The sequence below is a fragment of the Dromaius novaehollandiae genome, chromosome 1, assembly GCF_036370855.1.
Source record: "Dromaius novaehollandiae isolate bDroNov1 chromosome 1, bDroNov1.hap1, whole genome shotgun sequence".
NCBI lineage: Eukaryota > Metazoa > Chordata > Aves > Casuariiformes > Dromaiidae > Dromaius > Dromaius novaehollandiae.
This window is the reverse complement of record NC_088098.1, coordinates 207909202-207922281: the sequence shown is the minus strand read 5'-3', so window position 1 is coordinate 207922281 and position 13080 is coordinate 207909202. Positions and strand designations below refer to the sequence as shown.

Below are 13080 nucleotides of genomic sequence, written 5' to 3'. Positions count from 1 at the left end.
TTTCTCATGTTCTTCAGATGGTGGAAATCTGCATCCCTGGCTTTAAAATAGAAAGAAAAAGCTCCACATATCAAGGATTTGTTTTTTCCATTTTATCCTTAAGAATGCAGATGAAGCTTCCAGCCTGCATGTTAATGTAAGCAATAAGGAATGAGGCGCAGAGTATTTCCTGGGGATTAAAATGCCTCTGGAATCAATGGCCCTAGCCTGGAAGTGAGACCATTCAGCCCCAGGGGCCCTTAATCCCCAGGAAATGTCCTACACCTCAGTCCTTGTTGCTGGCATCAGCATGCAGTCCAAATACTCAGTCTACATTCCAAACAATAAATCTTCGGTGTTAAACAAAACCTTGAGTACAGTTACTTTCTGCTGTTTTTTTCTAAGACTCTACTTGAGAGGCTTTGCAAGAAATTCCTCTTCCTCTTCTTTGTCCTTGTAAGTTGGGAGATCTGGATCAAATACCTGCCCACGGCTTTGTCCAGATGGGTTGCAATTATAAATGCTGAGGTCACATCTAGATTTAAATCTTAAATGGTGGTTACCTCTCCTATGTTCAACAGCATGAATTGAAGAGGCAAAGTCACTGTTCAACAACCCAAAAGGAGTCTCCAACACATTCAGCAAGTCCAGTGGTATATTTCAAATGATCATGTGTCATCATGATGAACTTTAAAGCAGCACAGTTCATATGGTCTTTTGGACAACATTAGTGAAAACAGGTTGTGAAGGATGAAACTTGACACCTTTCCTTATAAAAAAGTTGTATTTAAGTTGTTAACTAGTTTGAATCACTAAACCAAACTCTTCCTCAGTTGCACATTTCAACTCATTTTAAAGACCCTGTGAACCATGTCAGTTATTACTGCTGGTATTGGCAGAGGACTACAAACTATTTTTTATGCATCTTCGGTCATTCATGACCGCTTTGCATTAACTTAAACAAAAGACTATAAGCTGCATAGCAAAATTAAATGCATTATAAATCATTAACTAATTAACTCTCACTTCTCTCCTGAGAAGTACATAAGGGAGTTTCCTTAGCCCATTTTCGTGGGACAAAAGAGACAAAGAAATGAAATTAGCTAGCCCTAGTGCTGTAGCAAATCCATGGGACAGTCACCACTACGACTTCAGAACATCCCAAATCCCAGTGCAGTGCTTTCTTCACCACCCATCTGGCCTTTCTAGCTGTGATAAAACTAGCAGCTGCTTTCAAAACAAGCTGAAGGACAGAGATAACAGCACCTGAATGCTACACGAGCAAGGCATTGTGATAGCTCCCTTTAATGATACCGGCCAACTATTTTCCTCTGGCTCTGTTTTTCATCTTAAATAGAATTAGTCAAAGGGTAATGAGGATAATGGAATAAACCTTTCACTCCTCAAAAATGTAAGTTCAAATATTAGTTTGGGTCATGAACAAAAAGAGTTTCTTCCATTCCAGCCTTCAATTCCTGCCATACAAATTGGCAGAATGGTTTCAGGAGTGGAATAGCAAGAGTAGCTTTTTCATTTTGCTAACATATTGCATACTCTTATTATACCAGACAAGTGTAACAGACTGTTTCCTTTATCAACAGAGTATAAAAAGTGGTGAGATAAAGTCCTATACTCCTTGTGCTTACACTAAAAAATAGGAAAGTGGAATAGCTAAGCAAGTTTAGAGGCAGGATGGCTTTGAAATTATGATACTGAATGAGAATTATGAGACCAAAGTTTAGTTCTTAGCCCTGCTAAGACTCCTTGAGTAAGCTTCTGCAAGCAGGATTCACCTTTAATCACCTAGCAATGAAGTATCTCTTGGGAACTAGTCGACAAAGTCAACTCTCCAGTCTTTACAGAAAGACAGGCACAAGGTTATCCATCCCACCTATCTTATAGCCAAGGATGACACAACACAAGCTGTCCTTTGGAAGCAGATCTCTCTTTCTGTCTGGCCCATCTTCTCTTTCTCTCTCTCTCTCTCTCTCTCTCTCTCTCTCTCTCAACTGAATTACAGACAACATAGATGACAAATTTACTTTTAAAATGAAAATGAGATATAGCCAGCCTTAATCCCTTTTTTCTCCTCCTTTGTTTTGCCCTATCTGTTCAGATTAAACTTTTAAAACCAGGTGAGTCTCTGACTTTTTATTGATGGTTCAAAGCATAAGGACCCCATTAGGGGCCATATAAAATGAATATACCCAAAATACCAACACGGTTGAGAATCAGATGAAAGGTCTCATTTTCTACGCAATTTCAAATGGTAAAAAGGGCTGGAAATTATGAACAACAAAATAACCATCCCCCCAGTAAAGCTTTGATTTCTAGGTAAAAATAGTGCTATCGCAGCAGTGAGAAGATGAAAGTTAAACAGCAAAATGTCATTACGTGAATCAACTTCTGTTTCTGCTGAAAACATAGACTCTTTTCTCTTAAAGGAAAAAACTTTTTCCTACATGTTCATTACAGGCAAACAGGCAAACAGGCAGACAGGCAAACAGGCTTTCATTTAAGCAATGGTACTCATGCTTAAGTTGCCTCAAAAATACATAAAACTTTATAAAAAACCAAAATTGAGTAGAAATGGAAGCAGTAGAGAAGCCCTAACTTCAGCATCTGTCATGAAGTGTACTGGGAAAATAGTCAACTGACAAGTTGAGACAATTGAAAATAGGAAGGTATGTAAGAGAAAGTGCATTTTAGTTTTAAGTGATCTTTGGTCTTATAGAAATGTGTGATAAGCAACAAGGAGAGCAGAGACATAATTTCTTCTTCTGTTTTCCCGGGACACAAAATTCAAGGGATGTTAGAAATAGGAACCTCTGTCTTCTGGAATTTCATTCATGTTCATGAAGAATTTTGATTTCTGCAACCAATTAAAGATAAGTCCCTTCAAAAAACAAAGCATCAAAACACAGAAAATGAAAAGCATGAATGTATCTCTAGGAAGCAGCTATACGTCCTCAGAATGGAAAAAAATGCTCAGCAAGAGAGTAAGGCCTCCGGCAGCAGAGTGATGCGTGGAATATTTGATTGTTCTGCCATCCAGGCAACTCCTGGTCTTATCCTGCAGCACAAACAGAGATTGCTTTAGAAAATGTAGATTGCTTTAAAAAATAAACACAAAACACAGTTACTTTTCCTAGACATAGAATTAGAAGAAACCCCCACAACAGTTAAAAACCTTTTAAAAATCCAGCCTGGAAGAATATAGCCCTTTTTTTGAGACAGAGTACTGCAGAACTTTCTGCAACGAGTTATTCCATATTAACCATAACAATCCATAGTTTTAAGCTTGCGTTTCACTTTCAAAAAGAATTAGTTCAATTTGAAATAAGAGTACTTCAGTGCTGAGTAAGTCCATCCACAGTGCGTTTAATGCAGTTTAATCGATCATCCTAGAAAGCAAATCAGATTAACTTTTATAACCTATCCTTGCATAGATAACCCTAAGTAAAAAATCACACCTATGTTACTGATATAAATGAAGAGAATGCGAATTCAGATCAGATGAAGAGCCTGCTCTTTATAGATTGCTGAGGCAGAAAGCCTACCATTTTGATTCCTAACTACTTCTTTTCCTACTGTCAAATGGCAGTGCAAACCTCAAAAAAGAGACCATTGTTACAAAGCCAAGCAAATCTCATTTTATTTCACATCTTATAACTAGCGTATACTTTGGGCCAAGTTCAGGCCACAGCTTTCTAACTTTTGTCTAAATCACCTGACATGCTTTTAGGAGTTACAAATTGCAATGAGTAATGATACATAACAATTGTGTGTGGCAGGGAAAAATATACAGCATACTCTTGGGCTGACAAACTGAAAACCTGGAGAATACCAGGAGCAAAGACTACCTTTGAAAGTCACATTTATGCTCAGAGACAGTTTACACTTTCGACATCCAGTTAAAGATAAATCATGTAGCAATAATACAACACAGACAACAAAATGATACATTTCTCCCGAAAGCACTTACACAGGCTATGTAAAGATGACCAGAAAGAGCTCCATGTCAGAAAATAAATGATAATATTTACATATGCTCCATAGTAAGTCAGAGTCTGCTTTGTCCTTTCGACAAGACTAGAGTAGTGAGCACTGAGAATACCAGCTTTCTGAAATGGCAAATTAGTATAGATATGGCTAAAGAGAACAGTGTGACTCAAAATCTCTTTTTAATAATAGATTATTATTCACTGGCAGAAAATTACTTCTTTGCATTTAAGAATACAGAAATTAGGCATTCCCTTGGATAAACTACCTTTTAGATTCCTGGAGGAAGAAAAATCAAGCAAACTTTTTGCTTCCACCAAGAAAGAACCTGTTCTATCAAGTGTGCAATTATTATTTTCCCATGGCAATGACAGAACTGGAAAATGATATTCAGTAATGCCACTTCTCAGAAGACAGTCCTTGTTTGCTTCAAGACATGAAGCTTCTGGATATAACTTCATCTGTAGTTTGAAAAGGACTGAGATGCAGATATTGATTTACATAGTGTGTACATTAAGCAGAAAGCATCTGTGGTACGATTTTTTAAAAATCAATGTATTTAAAACTGGTGCAAACATTCTACATGGGCACTTTTATTTTGGTCCCAACCAGGACCACTTTAGGATATCTAAAATTGATGAGGAATATGCTTAAACTGAACAACACTAAACTATTTTTAAATTGAAGAAAGAAGTCCCCCACAAGGATTTAAAATATTTTAATTAAACCAGTGCACACCTGTGTAGCGATAAATCTCAAAGAAGCAATGTGCTATAATAAATTATTTTGCTGTTAGAGTGGACAGAAACTTGCCCCATTTTTGCCAATGCACTTAACAGAGGCAGGCTATATCAAGATCTAATCCCTGAAGAAGTATGGGACATACCTTTCCCCTGTGTTGAGCAGCCACAAAGAGGAAAAATACAACAGTGCTCTAACCTTCTCTGCAGGTTTACCTCCAATATCACACTGAAAAGCGGGGCAAAACCTGGAAGCAGGACAAGGATCAGTGATCCTGTGTGGCCTGGCTCCCCTGAAAACAATATAAAGTAGGACATAAAACCCTTCTGAGTTACATCTGCTGTGAGCAGCCCTAATTGTCAGCACATGCTATGTGAGCCCACTGATACACTGTCAGTGGCATCTAGTAACTATGCCTGCCATGCTGGAAGCCAGGAACTATGCTGAGGTAGAGCAGGTCTACTCTCTGAACTGAGACACACGGGGTCTGTCCTCCTTTGTCTCACCCATCTTCCTCATACTGTTTATTGAATGCAAATGAGCATATGGCATCTGCCACTTTGGGACCTGAGAACCATGCTGTAAGTTTCAAACTTAATTTCTGATAGAAGGTAGAAACCCATTAATGCCCCACTGTCTATTCCTACAGCTGGAAAGGAAAAACTTCTGAAATGCACTTATTTTCCAAAGTTGACATTTAAGGGGAAAGCCTGGGCAAAGGACTCAATATCTACTTACGTATGGTCAGTAATATCAGACTTAATGGTTTTGGAGCCGTTACTTTGCATGTCCTGCCTGTGACTTCCCTACAGGTGGTGTCCTTAGTCCTGGTCTCATAGACTGTTTTCTTCAAATGCAAAGAACGAGGCCACAGAAATGTCCCCGTAAAACCTTAGACCTGCAGCCCCCACCAAAGGAAGAAATGCTTCACATTCAGACTTGTTACTTCTGCTAATTACAGGCAAAGCCTGCCTGGCAGGTCAAACGGGAGACTTTAGCCTCCTGACGTGAATTTCTTAGATCACAGTGCATGTCATTAACCAGATATGCACTGATTTCGCTCGCGGTGGGAGGGGCAAGACTCACACACAAGGCAAAGCAGCCTCAAGAGGTACTAGTATTCATAAACAGAGGAGCGGAGGCTAGAAGCCAAGAGACCTGTGAACCAAATACTACCAGTTCTGATGTTCTGCTGCCTGGGTAACTTTCAGAGTCTTTGACTACACTATTTTGACTGTAGACCGGTGAGGACACGGAATATATAACGTTATAGTGTACAGCAAGAGTGCAGCGCAAAATGGGCACTATAATATTGCAAATATAGATGGGCAGTGTAATATTACAGCTCGTAGCTGAGCCTCCGGAGCCAGGCAGCAGCTGGCGGGGGCTGCTGAGGGGAAGGAGGGACTCCCTGGCCCGGCACTACCGGAGCACACGGGACCGAGCCTCAGGGCAACACGTTTCGCGGCCGCGGAGACCTCAGACCTGCCGCCTCTCCACTCACGGCCCGAGCCACAGCGGATGAACGAGCGCGGCCGCCTCTTCCCGCCGCGCTCACTGTGAGCGCTGCCTCCGCCTCGGCCCCTCCGGCCCGCCCGCCTCGGCGCCGGGAGGCGCACGGCGGGGGGCGCCCCTCCCCCTCCCCCTCTCCCACCGCGGACGCGCCCGCACTACCCTCACCTCGCCGAGGCGCGCGCCGCCGCCGCTAGCCGCCGTCGCCCCCCTCCCGGCACGCGCGCGCGCGCGTCCGCCCCAACGGCCGCGGCCCGCCCGGGTGGGCGGGGCCTGGGGGAAGGGCCCACTAGCCCCGCCCCCGGCGCCTCCGCGGGGGAGGGGAGGGGATGGGAGGGGGCCGCGCGCTCGGCGCGGCCGTTAAAAGCCTTCCCGCCGTCGCGCGCGGGCAGTCAGCGGGGCCGCCGTGCCTGCCGCCGGGGCAGCAGCCGGGACCAGCGCGGGCCGGTCGATGCGAGGAGCGCGAGGGGCGGGGGAGGCTGCCGGGGCGAGGCGGAGCGGAGCGCGCCGGGTCTGGGGTGGCAGCGATGCTGGAGAATGGCTCCCTGAGGAACTGCTGTGACCTGGGAGGGCGAGGCAGCTTCGGCTTGGCGGAGCGGGCCGAGGAGCAGGAGGAGACGGCGGCGGCCGCCGGCCCGCGGCCCGCCTGGGTGGTCACGGCGCTCTCCGGCGTGCTGATCTTCACCACCGTGGTGGATATCTTGGGCAACCTGCTGGTCATCGTCTCCGTCTTCAAGAACCGCAAGCTGAGGAACTCAGGTAAGGGTTAGGGAGCCCCGGGGCGGCGCCGGGCGGCAGGGGGTAGCGAGCGCCCAGAGCCACGGCGGTACCCCGGTTCGCCCTTCCAGCCGCCCCGCGGGGTCTCGCCTGCTTGCGGAGCACGGGGGGCCCTGAAGTGCCCCCCTGCCGCATGCTCAGCCCCGTAGTGCCCGTCCGGGCTCTCAGCCCTCTGCCCGTGCTTCCGCCGGTGCCGCTGCCACCGCGCCGCCCCCCCTCCCCCCCCGTGGGGTGAGGGCGTGCAGGTCATCGAGTGGGTCCTAATTAGTCTTTGTGGCGCTAATGAGAAGGAGCATCTTCTCTCAGTGCAACCTGACAAAATAACAAAGTGTGCCCAAAGCTCTCAGAGAAAGAAAGGGGGAACTTTAAGTCGAACTTAAGAGTACTTTTGAGAGGAGGTGCTGTGCTTGTTTGGGGGGGGGGGGGGGAAGGCTCAGCCCAAGGTCCGGAGCTCTCGTCGGAGTTCACAGTAGCCTTCTGTGAAATCGCCTTTCTCTTGTCCCCTCACTCAATGTTCTTCAACTAAAAAGCGGCAAATAAACTGGGTTTCAGAATCGTGTCTATAGTTTTTCTTTGAGTGCTAAAATGTGGTGGTGGTGTCGTATTTGCTAAACTTACTTGCCTTTTGTTCTTTGGGCTAATTACACACGCCTCGATTACAACGCTCTGTAGCTGGTGGCAACTATTCGGATCTGCCTCCCTCCTCCCAACTTCTCTGTTTGATTCCTCTGTGTCCCCCTGCATGGAGACCTTCTGTCCCAGCGGATAAACTGGGATAAACTGCGGACAGTTTCCGCCGGTTCCAGTCTAGCAGCTCTTTCATAGTGCACAGTTAGGCTGGTCCTCGCACACATGCACTCGGCTGGCTGTGAAGTATTGACATATAGGGCAAGGTGTTACTCTTGCAAAACGCGGTGCAAATAATCATGTACCTACTAATGTTCTCGCTGCACCACGGGATTCCCGGGCCGGCTCGCTTCTCCAGGTGGGAGCGACGCTTTCCGTGGTGCGCGCGCAGACTCCCGTAACGAAACTTTGCCGAGATCCCAGCGAAGTTAGAGGCAGAGCGCTGCCCGCGCCGAGTGCGGGGCTCTGCGGTACCGTGGTACCTCTGACGTCCCGCTTAAGCGCCGGCGGGGGAGGAGGGAGAGCTGGGGGCTGGCGTTTCCCCAGCCCCCTAAGTGCTTTCGCCGTGACATGTGCGCCCGGCACCCGGGAGGATCCAGCTCCTTTGCGGTGCGGTGGTGGTCCCGGCGCAGCGTGGCCCGAGCTCCTGCTGACTTTGGGTGTGCATCCGCACTCGGCTTGAACGAGCTGCACTTTAAGAGCAGAAGCAGTTTATAAAGGGATGAGACGCGGCCCCGGTCCGCGGGGAGCGCCCCCGGGAAATTAACCCTTGGGCTCCCGCCGGCTCGTCCCGAGAGAGCTCGGCCAGCCCGAGGCACCAAATCCTGGCCGCGGGGAGAGCAGGAGAGGAGCTTTCTCCTGAGCAGTCTCCTCCGCTCACGCGGCAGCGAGGAGCAGGGTTTGGAGCGGAAGAGTTTGCCCGGAAGACGAAGCTTCAAGATATTGATCAAAGTGCTCCGTAGCATCCTAAGAGTTTCTCGATACTTAATTAAAATACCTGCTAATTGGCCTCCTTCTAGGATCACCCTCAATGTGGTGTCACTGACCCTGTCACAAAGATCTCCTGATCCTTGGTAAGCATCATGACGAATAGCAAGGAGTACCTCCTGCGTAATCTTCATAAAATTAAATGTCTTATAAATTGCCAGTTCTTTGCTTTGTATCGCGGAAAAGCTGATGGGAAAAGGCTGAAAGAGGTTGAGTAGGTAAATAGCCAGAGAGGCCGTTGTGGTGGGAGACTTTCATAAGGAGGAGGCAGAGTGTGAGAAGAGCTGTAGGTGGAGCCGTGGAGGGCACGGGAGGTGGTGGAGGGCTGAGGCTTCTCTCAGCCTGAGGCAAAGAGAGAAGATGGATAGGCAAGTGGACTTACAGATGTTTCTTTCTGAGCAGATCAGAAGCAACATGCTCATACTGGCAAGGGAAGGAGAGGCAGGAGAAAGTGAAATGGTGAGAAAGATGGCATGAAATGAGTTAGACTGGTAATGAGGGATGTCAGAGAGACAAGATGAAGCCAGTGGAATAGTTGTGACAGGAGGCAAGGAATCTGGATGACTGAAGGAAAAAGGAAGGGAGATCTTAATTCTCTTTGAAGAAGCTAAAGAGGTTCCTGGATAGGGAAGAGAGTCTGGGACTTCAAATAAGCCATGGATGTATGACCAATAAAGTAAGCAACTCTGCTTGCTTCTATGATACAAATATTAATCTTCCCTTCAAAAAGCAAAACAGGGCTATAACATATTCCCGAGGTTTAACAATACTATTCTGTCCTAGGTTTTACAGAGAAACTGATAATTGCAAACAATTTAATTATGAATTACCCTCCATACAATTAAAGCATGATCGAAAGCAAATCCACTTTAATGTTGTCATATATTATGAGGCATAAGAATGGAGTGAAATAAAATGACCCATTAGCCTTTATGTTGATAAGTATGCTCAGCAGAAGAGAAGTGGAGAATGGGTAGGACTGGCACTTTCAGAGATTGCTCATTAGCTCCTTAAGCAGTAGGAATTTTGCCAGCATTACAACAGAAGGATTGTTTCATAGCATACAGAAGTCTCTTTCCCATGTTTAAATTTGTTTTTTGGGGGGGAGGGGAGAATTTGTGAAGGCTCTTCCAAGCAATGCAGAGCATAATTGGTATGAATCAACATGCTTGTTTTCTTACATAACTACACCCAGCCTTTTTGTGAGTCTGAGCAATTTCTGATCTCTAAAAAGTGGTTGAATTTACAGAAATTAATGCTTTTATCATTTCTAATTTTGGAGAGGAAGTAACTTTGTCCAACACACTACAAAGTTAAATAAAACTTTGTAGGTGGGAATGATTAAATACATTAGCCTGTCTTCCTATTTGTATACTGAATTTTCAAAAGTGACTATTGATTTTTGGATGTCTTCATTTAAGTATGCCTAATTGGAGGCAGCTTTTAAGGTGCTAAACTTTTGAAGTGCTAAAGTCCACAAGTGCTAAACAGTCATTGTTGGATAGTCAAGTCTCCAGAAGGTTTATCAAGCCATTAAAATCACTAGATGCTTTTAAGAATTTCAGGATATATTTCTATAGCTATAGCCATAACATTAGGGGTCAGGGCAAGAACCCACTAGGAAGAACTTCTGCAGGTGGGAACCTGACGTGGCATCCCCCACAGGAGGTAGAGAAAGCAAATCATGTGTCTGTCTTTGGTGTTAAGCCAGCACAAAATCAGTAAGAGGTCAGAATTAGGTCCACTAACTAGCATATTATTTCTGAGAATAGTGAGGAATTGGGACCCTTTGACTTTTGGCAGAAGGCCTAATTTTAACCTCAGGGCACTGCCAAAAATTCATGAGTGGAAACTGGTATTTTTAGTGCAACCTTCTTCACTCTCTTCCTCCACTACTTTCCTTTCTATATATGACAGTTAATATGGCACAATGAGACTCTGATTTCCATTGAAATTGCAAGGTGGTTCTATAACACGAAGTTATAATTCATGCTTCTTTTTCTGCCTGTGAGAACACGGGCGTAAGTGTATTTGCACATATAATTAAATAAGAGTGTGTGTGTGGCTGTAGACATAGACAATACTACTCATATGCACAGACATCAGTACAAAATAGGACATTCCTGCACAAAGAACTGTAATTCTGGTTTTCATCTTTCTACTAAATAAAAAAGTTTAGAAAGATAACCAAATCTTGTGCTTTTGTTTTTTGCTGTTTCTCCTTCCTTATCCTTCACTCCATATTTCCTTCTGTAAAATAGTTGAGGATGTTTTCTCCAATATTATCTGCTGCTTTCAGTTATTCTTTCTCTCTTTAGTCACACCAGTTCTCTTTCTCTCCTCTATTCTGCCTCTCCCTTATTTCTTCCTTATTATTATTCCTACATGTTGGAAGAGTGGAGGGTCATAAAATATTTTCTCCTGGGGTGGGATTCATCTCAACTAACTCTAGAAGATGACAGTGGAGAGAGCTGCTTCTGAGCTTGTTTCCTTGAGCTCTTTTTATAGTCAATGGAGAGAAATAAGCATCTTTAGGGCATAGTTCCTCCAACCCATTTTTGATGTCTACATTAGGATTGACATGATTGAGCCCCTAAAAGTGTCTCTTTCTCTCCACTAACTACAAAGGGAAGCAAGAGGGATGTAGCTCTGATGTAGTCATCTACAGTCAGGTGAGATGAAATCAACATATGAAGTCAGAAGCAATCCATCATGTAATTTTCTAGAACCTTGTCAAGCTCCATCTTTAAATTTGTGCATTTTCCCCTTCCTCACTCTCTGTCCTCCAAAGATTGTTTTGATTCAAATAAGACTGATATTAAAAAGAAAAATTAATCTTTGATACAACTGAAATATTCAATACTTATATGCATTTCTTGGATCCTGAAACTGCTTGGTGAAATTGGCTTTTAATACCAGAAATGATAATCACAAGAATACATTTTGTTAGGCAGAGCTTGGGATCCCACTGTTTATGGCTTCAGCTAGGAGCAGGCTTGGCAGAACTTTTATACTACTGACTTCTTGAACCCTTAGTTCTTGGGTTCCTTAGCCCTGGGACTCTGTGTGTGGCAGGCCAGGCCTTCACATTCTCTTTCACATTTAGGATCTCTAGCCTTGAAGCTGCCCGACACTAAGGAATTCATGGGAATATGACTTCAATGTTTGCAAAAGTTCATTGAACCCAATGCTTATAACAAAATAGAGCTCTTATCTCTTTAAAATAATTCTATGGTTCAAAATAATTTCTTATTTTAAGCTTGTACTTATTAGCTGCTGATTTATAGCAGGTTTTATATTATTTGTAGAGCCAACATTGGCCTTTAACTTAGATAGATCATTTCTCCCCCTCGTGATAACTCTCATGCCATATTAATAGAAAACAAACACATATTCTCCCTCAACCTTCATTTTTCCATAGCAGACAAGGCAAACACTTTTAGTTTCCTCTAATTAGACAAGCTCTTAATTTTCCTGATTGTCTTAAGCCTTTCAGCTCACCTCTCCCAGCTGAATTCATCTTTGCTAAGCAGAGGAAATCAGAAGTGTTCCTAGTAATGCAGATGAAGTATCACCAATACCTTAAACAAGATAACACAAGCACCTTTTTCTGTCCTGTGCTACCCTTCCCTGGATAATACTTGATACATCTTTGGCCACCTTTTCTTTTTATGTGATAGCGTAATATGGATGACTCTTACTGGTGCTGTCACTTATCAATACAACTCCTTTTTCTTTTGTCATTTTGGTCCACAAAATTATCATTTTTCCTTCAGCGCCTGACCCCAGACCTCATACTGTTATATTCCATACACTTTCTAATCTTTTATTTCTCAAGGAAAAAAGATTTTTGCTTGATTTTTCTCTACATCGATGTGGGCTTCCAACTTTGTATTATCACCAAATTGCATTAGTTCTCTCTGTGTTTGGTGACCTAATACTTCCACATTAGATAAAATTAGTCTAATGTAGGTTATCTCCCTGTGGTCCAACATTTTCTTTTCCTCACTATCCATGCATAGACAGCTGCAGTCTGTGTGGTACCCTAGAAAATGCATTTCCAAAGCCATGCCAGACCAGAACAACCTTCCCAGGTACAGAAAGTTCAGATGTTATTAAATAGAAATGATCAGATTAGTTGGCACAACTTCTTCTTATAAACTCATTAAATTTTGTTGTGCTTGCCTTTTACCTGTGTCTTGAATTCTTTCTTTCATTTTTTTTCTGTAGCCTCATCTGCTATTGAGTTGAGATTAACAAGCCTGAAGATTTCTTGATCCATTCAGCCTCTCCACCTCCTCCACTTTAAATACAGGTGCTATGTTAGCACATGGTCTATGATAGAAAAATAGATCTCTTAGGGGTCACTAATAGTACTTTAGTTCTCTCATTACTCCCTGACTAATTATTTTCCTGACGCATTGCTAGCACCATTCATGCAAAAAGAAACGAAAG

General features: G+C 44.0%; 1 protein-coding gene and 1 long non-coding RNA gene across 2 annotated transcripts in view; one reads left to right on the top strand and one right to left on the bottom strand.

Annotated features, from left to right (window-relative positions):
- Positions 1-2115: 2115 nt before the first annotated feature.
- LOC112988599 (uncharacterized) lies at positions 2116-6512 on the bottom strand. Its single transcript, XR_003260582.2, has 2 exons — positions 6403-6512; positions 2116-3052 (listed from the first exon to the last, which is right to left on the bottom strand). It is a non-coding gene; the product is annotated as an uncharacterized LOC112988599 (long non-coding RNA).
- An 87-nt stretch (positions 6513-6599) lies between these two features.
- Positions 6600-13080, top strand: part of MTNR1B (melatonin receptor 1B) — a 41596-nt gene continuing 35115 nt past the window's right edge. The window contains exon 1 of the mRNA XM_026109126.2: positions 6600-6993. Coding sequence (XP_025964911.1) covers positions 6762-6993 — 232 coding nt within the window. The 5' untranslated portion in view covers positions 6600-6761. The remainder of the gene's footprint in view (positions 6994-13080) is intronic.